Source organism: Acinonyx jubatus, chromosome B3, assembly GCF_027475565.1.
Source record: "Acinonyx jubatus isolate Ajub_Pintada_27869175 chromosome B3, VMU_Ajub_asm_v1.0, whole genome shotgun sequence".
Taxonomy (NCBI): Eukaryota; Metazoa; Chordata; class Mammalia; order Carnivora; family Felidae; genus Acinonyx; species Acinonyx jubatus.
In genome coordinates this window covers 80670021-80682082 of record NC_069386.1, presented here as the reverse complement: position 1 = coordinate 80682082, position 12062 = coordinate 80670021, and the positions used below count along the sequence as shown (strand labels likewise).

The following is a 12062-nucleotide window of genomic DNA, read 5'->3' as shown; positions in this document are numbered from 1 at the left end:
TAAATGCTCTATAGTGGACAGGGTACTCCCCTTCACCAACAAAAAATTGTTTTGTCCCAAATGTCAGTGGTGCCCTTGATGAAAAATGCTGAGAAAGCATTGATATCTTTCAGGGCCAACAAATTTAAAGATTAAAGTCTCAAATGGTATTGAAAGCCTAGGAAGGCCTGGGGACCAACTGAAAAACCCTATTACTCAGGGGTCTCTATGATCAATAGACTTCAAACCTCCCTCCCCCAAGTCATCAGTTGAGTTGATTTCTGAAAAAGCGCATTAGAACAGACGAATGGGACATTGAAAATGTTGACCTAACCTAAGAATCCCTGAGGATTCTAGACAAAGACCTGAAATTAATTTTCCTCCATCAATTTTTCTAATTCAGGAGCCATCCCAAGTTCTAAATGACTCCTTAGCCAATATCCTCAGGATTGCTTTGGAGGTTTCTAAAACTCTGGAATAATGTGGGGGTTTGTATAAAGAAAGACTCTGCACACTTGTAGCATTCGCCTTTGGTGTGTAATTCAACCTTTAATTTTGCTTATAAGCCAAATGCAAAGTTAGTGCTAGTCTCATGAACTTAGCTATGTTGAACACCTCTAAGCAGAAAGATGATAACAGGACATGAGTCACAAACGAAGAAACCTGGTATGGAAAATGTTTGGGAAAACACTATAATCCAGAAGTACTGAGTGGGTGGAATAATAGCTTTGAATATGCCAGAATGGGAATTCTTAGGCAGAGCACTTACAAGGAAACCACAAGAAAAAGAAGACTGATTTCCTATTAATTGTGATGTAAATTATATGGATGTGATTTTGACAAAGAATAGCACTGTTTCTGAAAAAAAATAGTGGTTTATGTGCAAAATACAAAATGCATCAAGAAGAAAAGAAATGTTATTTGGCATCAAGAGTGCAATGAAATCTCAGATAATGGCTTATGATTAGTTAACTTTTGTATTATTTTTTCCTGGTTGGCTTGATTTTTAATGCTTAAGTATTAGGAATAAAACTAATATTTTTGTATCAATAAATTAATAAAGATTAATAGGCATTTTTTCATACATAATTCTTGATCCTGACATGAAATGTGAAATCACCTAGCTTTGTTTACATTAGGTGAAGACTGTAACTCTAACAATATATTATGCTCAGAAGATATATTGGATAGCTTTGTTGTTAATGTGGACAGCTATCCATACAGGAAATTGCTAATAGTCAACAAACTCGATTAATGTCGGAACACAATTCTTTAAGGAATAAAATATCACCATGTGCTGACTCCCTGGGGAGCTTATATCTTCTCTTAACCAAGATGATTCTCAGGGGACACTAATTAAAGTCAACCAGACCCTTGAAAAGTATAAATAAAGATCTCTCTTTAGAGAAGGTAAAAGTTAATATATTAAGGAAAGGAACTCAAAATGATAAATAATGAGGAAGAAAGAAGACAACTTTTATTTGACCTTGAATGTACTTCTTATTCTATAAGAAATTTTTTAAAGCTAGAGGGTAGTTGTTTCTTGTCATTATACTGTTGCTGATTCTGTGGTTAGTTATTAATTTTATTTTTTATGATTCACAATCTGCTCTTTGAAATATGCCATATGCTCAAAGCAATTCAAGGATGACAACTGTCAGAATTACTCCAATAAAAATTGCCTAAATGAGGAAGATTTACTGCAATCTGATATTTCAGTGGAAAGTCCCTCTAACCCTCCCCAACAGCTTTTTCAGACACTGTGAATCTTGCAACCATTTTTTTTTTCAGTCAAAATCACATAGATGTTTTATAAGAACTTCTAAGACTATTTAAGTAGAATTGGTAAAACATACTAGGCTAAAGGTGAATTAGCAGACACGGAAAAACAATATAGATAGTTATTAGATGGATTGCCTGCAATCAATATATGAGTTCCAAGCCAGTTTTCTTAAATCACATGAAAATATATTGACTTAATATGACAACGTCTGCTCTATGTATCACTAATAAACATTAAATTGAATGAGCCCTCTACCCTGAAAGTAGCAAGCCAAACTGAAGGCAAATTTCTTTTTTCTCTGCAAAGATCTGAGGGGTGGATAGAATCCACCTGAGTGCTCCAATGAAAACACATTTTGTTAAATGTTACCAGTCCATTTATCCTTCATTTTGTTTCAGTCTATTTATTAATGCAGTTTCATTTATTGCTATTCATCTTGGAGATAAATCTTTGTCCTTCTATAGAATTACACCAAATAGAATGTGATAAAGGGAACTTTCTTGCAATTATGATGTCGGTGCAGCCTGTCAGCACACAAGGGATGGAAATGAGTTTGGGGACAGGGAAGGGAATTCTAATAGACACCATGATACATACAATGAACGCAAAGATATCCTGAGAGAGAGAGACTTGTCAGGCTAATCAGATCTTCCACAGCAAGGTAAAGGCAAGAAGGGTAGCTCTAACCTTGTAAAGATGCCGCTGCTGCTCCTCTGACATCATCAGGTCGTGGCTGTCCATCACGAGGGACTCCATGTCAATCAGCCAATCCCAGAGCTCCTGATATTCTGAATCAAAGTCCAGAAGCCTGAAGATAAGGCACAAAATGTATTATGCATAAATACAGTGTAGTTGTTAAAATCTCATATTAGAATAATATATTCTTGAAAACCCATGATGTTCCTAGGTGATACCTGTAAAAAGAGAAGAGAAAAATTCTCTGTGTGGTTGCACAGTGGGCAAAATAGAAACTCAAGCCTGTGACATAGCATTTCTTAGATTTTGAAAACATAACATGTAATTCTGATGCTCATACCAGCGACACATCATCACTCTTTCCATCTGCAAACCCTTTTTGAGGATTTGCAGCACTTGAACAAAATGACTACTTCTATGTCCTTGAAAGAGAGCATTGCCATATTAACAGCGTGAGGAACGGAGGGTCAGTGTATTGTGAAAGTTACATGGCCCAGAATTTGGGGTCAGAATAGCACCCTGAAAATTCAAATCTCTTTATCATCTACTAGGTTTTCATAGGTATCACATCCTAAAATCATCCATGATTAAGAATACTAATTTGACTAATTTCTCTATTATGATCACAATTTCTTATCATATCTTAAATATCATTTTCACTGGGAAATGACTCAATCATTTATTTGTCCCTCTGCTGTCTACCTGCCTATCTCTGCAAACATATATGCTACATTTATTGTCATGGATGAGTAGCCAGCATTTCAGCTTAACACTGAGAGATAGGCTTGAGTGACTCTAGTAAGCCAGTGAGAACCAGGGGCAGATCCAGTATTAGACAGGTGTTCCCCACAGACATGTAGGAAACAAAGGTAAGGACAGGAAGTCAAAACAATGAATCTTTGAATAGCCAGCAATCATTAAAATTCAAAGGAGGATCACTATGGTTTTCAACAAAATAAATCATTAGAATAAGGAGCTTAAAAGGATTAATGTGATTCTCTATTGAAAGCCTGGTGCATAAGTAAAGCCCAGATTCTTCTAAAACACTGTGATCAGAAAATGAAAGTGCAGGATGAAAAACTATGACTTTGTCCTTTCTCCAAAAATCATCTCTTTAAAAGAAATCACATCCTTGCCAAACTGTAACTGAGCAAAACCCTATCAGTACCAATGAAGCAGCAGGCTCAAGTATGAATCTGGATTTATCTATCAAGTGAATATCTTATTACTATCTTGTTCCTGTCTCTGTAAGTTAAATGACTGCTTTTCAAGAAAATGAACATCCACTTTTCATAACTTACAATTTAATCTTAATCTGTCAAAAAAAAAAACAACTTAAGGTGGGTCTGGTGATGGAGACTGAATCTAGAATTGTCTATTTTATTTTAATTACTTTATCATCATTATAAATATTACTGGTTAAGACCATAAGCATCCAAGGGCAAGGATTGTCACTGACTGACATGTAGAATTAATGTTTAGCTGAATGCTGATCTTAGGTATAGGATTTATGACCAAAAGCTTCAGAAAGGCTATGGTGGCCCAGAACAGTGATTCTCAGACTTTAATGTGCAAGTGAGGAGTTTGTTGAATGATGATCCTGATTCAATAATTCTAGGGTGTGGCCTGAGATTCTGCATTCTTAACAATTGTTGGCAACTGGCAATGCTGCTGGTCATGGACCTCGCTTTGAATAGCAAGGAATTCCAGCATACACTGGAAATCTGAAATAGGATCTTATTTCAAAATATTAAAAAACAAACAAAAACCACTGTAACAGGGACAGATAAACCATCAAGCTTTCTTTATTAACTCTGTGAGTTACTAGTAAGAAATGACTAATAAGCATTTGCTCACATGAAGGTTCAATCATTTAGAAATACCACCTGAGGGGTTCCTAGGTGACTCAGTCTGTTAAGCATTTGACTTGGGCTCAGGTCATGATCTCACGTTTCTTGAGTTTGAGCCCCACATCAGGCTCTGTGCTGACAGCTCAGAGCCTGGTGCCTGCTTTGTATCCTGTGTCTCCTCCCCTGCCCGCACTCTTTCTCTGTCTCTCTCAAAAATAAACAAACATTAAAATTTTCTTTTAGAAATACCACCCGAATTATGGTCATCATTTCTCTCTCCTTGCATTCTCCCACATTTTAACCATAAAGACAGGAGAAAAGCAGAATGCCATCCCCCAAATTAGGAAGGTATGATTCAGGGGAATATTAAGAACAAAGGAGAAATAAAGGGAAAAGCTCACCCTTTCCATATGTACGGATCTGGAGAATAAGGAAAAAATAAAGGCAAAAGGAGCAGGTGCTAAGATACATATCCTCCCATCTCTTGGACTAAGATCCAGAGAGGAAGTATGTGAGACAGGTTGAAAAGAAAGCCAAAAGCACAAGGATATCAGCTCCATCACCTGCTAGGAAGTCTGGGAAGAGACTTCCTTAAAGTTCCTTCACCATAACCTGGAGTGGGAATGCTACGGTCAGAGGAAACTCTGGTCAGGACTCCCCTTGCTACCTGCTCTTTTATCCCCTCCCTGAGGACACTTTTCTCTCCCATGAAGTTTCTGGGAGTTCACCTGATGAACTTGACAAAGTTGTTGCCATAGCAACAGAGGCACAGTGACCCCAAGGAGAGGAGGAGGAACCTCTGAAGCCAGACCTCAGAGAGTTGGCAGGGTCAGTGAGGGCTAAGATAACGCCTAGTCAGCAAGAAATACCCCCTGTCCAAGCCATGAGATAACAACACAGACGCAGTCCTCAGTGGGAGACAACCTTGGAATATCTAGGGCAAGATCCATTTCATTGAACCCAGCCAGACTATACCCAAAGGTCATGGTAAGCCAGGGGAACTCACTGCACCCTAGAATCACAAAGTCATATAAACCCAGATGCCATCTTAGAAAAAAGCAGGGAGAGACATAAATCTGAAAAACAGCATTTACCCCAAGAGGTAGTTCCCTAATGACAATGTTAAATTTTAGGGGAGGCTATAAGCATCGTGTTTAAGTGCCTGAGCTCTGATCTTAAAACAAGAATTCTCCCTGCTTTACCAGGAAATTATGTGTTTAGGATGTTTCATAAAAATCATTAATCAGCAAGGAAAACAAAGAGGCCTGTTTTCTTTTCCATATGTGTCTGAAAAAAAGAAATTTTGATTATGACCAAACAATGCAAGGGTAAGATATGAGTTTATCTTTGCATTGCTAATGCTCAGCATAGCACCTGGAGAATGATGATGAATGAATGTAGATAATGAAGCCAAAAACCTTTAGTAGGGCAAGAATGACTTCAGCATGTGACAGAGAGCATAGTATCTTATCTTCAAATGCCAATACCAACACAACCAGTGCAACATGGACAGGCTTCTTCATTCATTCGGAAGGTGGGATTTTGCCTTCTAGTACATGATAATGGCACATTTACTAATAAAAAAATATTATGTGCAGTAGATTCTCAATTAATGTGAGTTGCTCTCCTGTTCCTTCCACATTTTCTTCTTTTCTACACTGAAACTTAAAGCAGATTTGAATAAACAAAACATATATAGGGTGGTAGAATGTTCAGAACCATGGACATTTTTTCACCTTTATGTCTACTGAGCTGTTCCCTCCTATTATTCCCCTTTTCAAGGGGCTTGGAACAAAAAAACATTTCTTCTAGTAAAATGCACCTCAGACTTCTCAGAGAGTCTACACTGGAGACCCACCAGAGGCAAATGAACCTAACACAGATGCTCACCCTTTCTTTAGCCTATTTTCATTTTAGCTGGGAATATGCAGGCTTGAGTTTGTTAGGTACAGTAAATGCTTTGGTTTCATATTTTGCTTCATTAGCATAAAATCAACACCAGTGTTTGCCAAACAACAATTCTCATAAGGTCTTAATGCTGAAGACGAAAACACTTTTTTTAGCATTCGGGCCCGATTTCAGATTCTTGGCCACGTGTTAATTCACAGCTTAGAAAAGACCTGAGAGCTTTCCAAATTTACTAAAATAAAATATGTAACTTTGTAGCAAATCACAAATAAATTACTAGAATTTCTCTGTTGGTTCTTTGAAACCTTCTGAAATGAATGCAATTTAATGTGCTCATTATTTCAGGAAAATTCTTAGGTAAGAAAGTAGTTTACTTCCTTATGTTTACATTACCTGCAAAGGTGTGCTAAGTGTTTTTCAAGTGATTTTAGGAAGGACGATGTCTTCCAGGAAAAGTGCCAGCTATTATACAGGAAAACAGGATCATCAATGAGTGAATTTATCAGGGGTAGCATAGAACTAGTTAATAGTTTTATATCCCTTTGAAGAATATGCTGATTCTATCAGCTGAATTCAGAACAAGGTTCTTTTCTTGAATTCTTGGTGACAAAGGCCCTAGTCTTTCTTTTTAGAAGAGAGAGAGAGGTAATTGAAACTGTGGCCAGTGGCTCAGAATTTTATAAGTGTATAAATATAGGAACTACTCTTTTGGAGGAATTTTCCTCACAAAATTTTCTCTGTAGTTGTGCTTGGTTTGTGTTAACTCTTCCACTCAAATATGTAATCTGTTAGATGTTAAAAGCTCTCAAAGTATACCTTTTCAGTACTGTATGAATCTGTTATATTCTCTATGAAACTGTTACAAAGCAAACTTATATCTACTCTATGAAAGTGTTACAAAGCAAACACATCACCCAAATAGTATTATTTTGGATACTTCCTTAAATTGCCATATACTGCATCTTAACTGGGTTCACAATAAAAGAGTCAGACACTCTGTTGTAGGTATAATATTCCCATTTTAGGAGGTTGAAAGCACATGAGGAAAAACAGTCTTCCAAATCAAAGTCAGTTTTTGTTAGAGAAGCACAGAATTATGAGTGTATTTATTTCATAGATGGAGAATTTAATAGAGATGGAGACAAATCTATGGAGAAATAAATGTGTAACTTTTTCTTTAGTATTTGTTTCTAAGTTTGGGTTCACTACTATGGGTAATTGCCAAAAATATTTCCCAACATCCTGTCCACCATTTTACTCTGCCTCTTCCAGGTTACAAAAAGATTCTTTTCACCACAGAAATAAAATACTAACAAGCTTATTCAGTATTATTTTCCTGCAGATTGGAGAGCAATACATTATTTGTAAGGCTAGCATAGTTTAAGAAATAATCCTTCCTCTAAACCCTGATGGGAGTTATGTTTGACTAGCTAAGTGTTTGAATACATAAATGCATTCAGCCTTTGGTATTTAAAGTGAGCATCATTAACTCAACATTTCAACTTAAACTTTGCTTAAAAGATAAAGTTTCACCCAAGTGAAATCAATGGGAGGTGTGTGTGAATATATGAGGTTTCAGTTTGGCCCACTGAGGAATTTTGATTAAAACAGACAACCAAATGAAGAAATCATCAAAATAGAGCAATTATTGGTTGAAGAAAAGATAACACTATAAAGTCCTGGCAGTTTTTCTACCTAAGTCTCAGTGACATATATTTAGGAGCATTTAAGAATCCATCTTTTATACGCTTAATGGTTCATTTCACACCAATACATCCAACAACACAAGACCAGTTCCTGAAATACCAGCTTGTCTATATTGGGACTTCTATTAAATGATCCAATTTTCCTAGCTTCTTTAGCATATTGATTCTTTCCCCAAATATTCACTAAGTGCTCACTGTTCACATTATTTGCTCAAGGAAGTTTGCCTCTGCTTTTCAAAAAAGACACTAAAGGGAGTGGTAACAAAATCTTGTAAAAATATGGTTTAAGAATTTTACAGAAATGAAATACTAATAATAGATCAGAATTTCCCATCATCCTCTACACCATGTGGCACGTAAGCACAGAAGGGGCACCTACCCCAATCATAATATCATTAAAGAATAAAATTTAGCTTTCTGGACATGGAATCTGATATGCACAGTTGCATGTAGAATCCCTTTCCACTCTAAACATATTAAAGTGTGGACACTAATTTACTATTTTGAATGAAAATTCATGAGCGACTTCCTCATGAGAAAAGCAGTCTGCCTTTGCCATTAATAAATAAAAAGGAATATGGAGTTCTTTCCAGCAGTAATTTTCTCAATTCTCATATATACCCACATACATGTAAAAATGCCTGAGAAAAATAAAATCAACCCTACAAATCTGTTAATGACTGGCCCCGCTTTCTCATGGGCTCATGGGCTGCCTGTCCATAAACAGTTGTTATTACAATAACAGTCACAAAGCAAAACAAAATTTTGATCTCCAAGGTTAGAAAATATCAATTAGAAATATCAGTGTATATTTCTGGATGTATTTGGAGGATTCTGTTAGGCTGTCAGGAAGTCAAACCCTTATCTAAATTTCCAGATAATACACTGGACTAAGCTCTAGACAAAGAACTGGAAAACATTCTGAAGAATGTAGAATCAGTAGTGATCCTAACACAAATGGGGGAACAATACAAAGCAAGAGACAATGTTGTTTTTCAAAAAAAAAAAAAAGAATAAATCTTCCTATGTATCATCTGTGTGTTAGAGGGGCTGGATCTAGACGTGCTACCAGCACACTGGGATGCATCAGGCAGCATGCTCTTTAAAAGGACTACCACACCCTAGGCCTCACTGGTTTTCAAAGATTTAATAGGCAACAGAGAATATGGACTATCAGGGTTAGGGCAGGAAGTAAATAATCTGGAAATTATCCTCTGCCACCTAATCCCTAACAAAAGCCTGGTGGCAGAATTAACACAAAGAGCTCTCCCAGAATGATTCTATCTCCTTCATCAAGGTTGTTGACTCTGCCCAGAGAGTGCTATGCTCAGACTACAATTTTAGTTACTTGTAGAACTGCTCTTACTGAATTATGCTTTGACATCACTTCTCCAGCCTACATTTAAAAACTGCCTTCGGAATTTTGTTTCTCTTGTAGGGCTGTAGTATCACAGATGCCTGTCTTCTCCTTAAAGCCACAAGAGAAATTCTCGGGCCTCAATGGCATAAGAAGCTGGTCTTCCCTAGGGGCACCTGGGTGGCTCAGTCGGTTAGGTGGCTGACTTCGGCTCAGGTCATGATCTCGCGGTCCATGAGCTCGAGCCCCGCGTCAGGCTCTGTGCTGACAGCTCAGAGCCCAGAGCCTGTTTCAGATTCTGTGTCTCCCTCTCTCTCTCTGACCCTCCCCCGTTCATGCTCTGTCTCTCTCTGCCTCAAAAATAAATAAACGTTAAAAAAAATTAAAAAAAAAAAGAAAAGAAGCTGGCCTTCCCTAGATACATATGATTTTTAATCTTAGGACACCATACATTTTCTGGAAAAGAAGCTGGCCTTCCCTAGATACATATGATTTTTAATCTTAGGACACCATACATTTTCTGATAGAGGAGATTTTTTTCTTTTCTTTCGTATGTAAAATTGAGAGCCAAATCACAACCCTTCTTGAGGACATGCAGAGAATACGTATCTGTTTGTTTTCTTACATGTATTTTACTTTTGCTTAACTTATTTCAGTCAAATATTTATTTTATTTTATTGCAAATATGTTTGTAAGTTGACTCAAATCCTTTGTGAAGATGGGGGTATGAAAAGGAATAAATTTTAAAGTGAAGAGTTAAGCTCTGCACATTACAATAAGGTAGCTTAGATCTGTCTTAGGTACCCTCTCATTGCCCCTGCTAGCATCTCTCTGCCTCTTCAATGGGCCTCATCAGCCCTCCAAAGCAGTACAGAAATTAAGATGGAATGGAGATACAAATATGTCTCTTTATTGGTTGACTTTCCTGTTAACTTTGAAGTAACAGTTTCCCGGGAAGTATGCTTCTGCCTCTCTGGCTTGCCTTTTGCTTGATCCTGGCATGGATGGCATTAGATCACTGAAGTGGAAGACTGCCCAGGTCTAAAATTAGTTTAATGTATTTGCACATTAAAAGGGTATAATATCATGACTCCAATGAATACATTTCTACTGGTAAGGTGTTTTTTTTTTTTCCCAGAAAGACCTATTTTGACAGTTGCATAGTACCCAGAATATCAGTTATGCAGAGGGTAGCCAGGTACTTTTTGCTCCCTTTGACTACATCCTGATCTTTCTATTTAATAACATCACGATACAAAGGATGGAGCAAAAATAACCTGAAATGAACACAGATCAGCTAGCTATTCATTAGATTGAGACAAGCCAAGAGTCAGAGGAAGAAAGTAGAAATTCATGGTGGAGATAAAATTTGTGTTGCCTAGTGATTTATCTGCAAGAGCATTCCCAACATTAGCACAAATAAAAGATGGTACTTCATTTTATGGCTGGTGTGTACCAGAAAGAAAACATTTTACATAGCAATGTTCCAAAAAACACCCATTGAGCAGAAATTCAAAATGGTCATTTTGTGTATGAAAGAGAGAAAGAATATGAGTAAGCATGAATGTTCATGTAACTGCAACAGAGATATTTTTGGCATGTTGCTCAACAGAAAACCAGGAAGATCACCCTGCAGCAGTAAAATCCAGGTTGATTATATCCCTTCTCAGGAGGTTAAAATCATGCAGTGTATCTTACTGCTTAATTAATTTAAAGAATCAAATTTGATCTTTAATCAAACAATAGTTTAAATAGTGATTTATTTGTTTTAATTTATCAAAATCATTTCCCTTTGGGGATGCTATATATATATATACATATATAGTATATGTGTATACATATACATGCATATATACACATGTACATATATGTGTGTATATGTGTGTATATGTATATATACACACATATATACAATACATATATAGATATATATGTACATATATATGTACATATATACATATACATATACATATACATATACATATACATATATATGTGTGTGTGTGTGTGTGTGTGTTTGTTCACACCAGTACAGAGATGTTTCTTTTTCTAAAGAAAAATGGACTCATCCTTTCTGCCAAACTTAACTTTTTATCTATTTAAAGTTCATTTTAGCCTGTTGTGCTTGGGAATTACCTATATATTCTGTTTGTATTTGGGAGTAAAATTTACACTGAAACCTTGCATGGTGAGGAGTGAGTTATTCCTACATTCTTAGACTTAGGACAGAAACCTTGACTGCGTCTCTGAGACATGGCTTAAATTTCCCCATAGCCAGAGGAAGCCTGGCATATGGCCAGTGAGACTTGAGGTATCTTCTAGAACTTTACCACCAGAGCAGAAGTCCCTAAAAACTCACCTGGTATTCCCTCCTGATCCCAGGAAGCAGAGTCAAGAACAATCTCCATGCCCTTCTGCTTCAATAACATCGGATTATTATTTATAGTAACCTCAACACACACACACACACACACACACACACACACACACACACACACACACACACATTCTTTCTCCTTACACAGTTACTGTCTTCTGGCCGAAATCCTCACCTTCCTTCTACCAAATCTTTTTCTAATAGCTAGCATCTATGCACCTTTTCTGACAGCCCAGATATTCCCTGCCCCCATAAGTCTCCCTGATTAGGCAGACCTCCTAATTACTCCCATAATACTCTCTATCTTGAATTTTACCACTGTTTCACAAGGATTATCTGAGTGTCTTTCTCCCTCACTAGACTGAGGACTATAGAGATTAAATTTTTTTTTCTATCTTTTCTATTT

General features: G+C 36.8%; 1 protein-coding gene across 6 annotated transcripts in view; it reads right to left on the bottom strand.

Moving 5' to 3' along the window:
• The window catches only part of AKAP6 (A-kinase anchoring protein 6), a 487418-nt gene that overhangs the window by 127002 nt on the left and 348354 nt on the right, over nucleotides 1–12062 (bottom strand). For all 6 annotated transcript variants that reach the window (XM_053224350.1, XM_015073684.3, XM_015073690.3 and 3 more), the window contains one exon: nucleotides 2450–2570. In XM_053224350.1, coding sequence (XP_053080325.1) covers nucleotides 2450–2570 — 121 coding nt within the window. The remainder of the gene's footprint in view (nucleotides 1–2449; nucleotides 2571–12062) is intronic.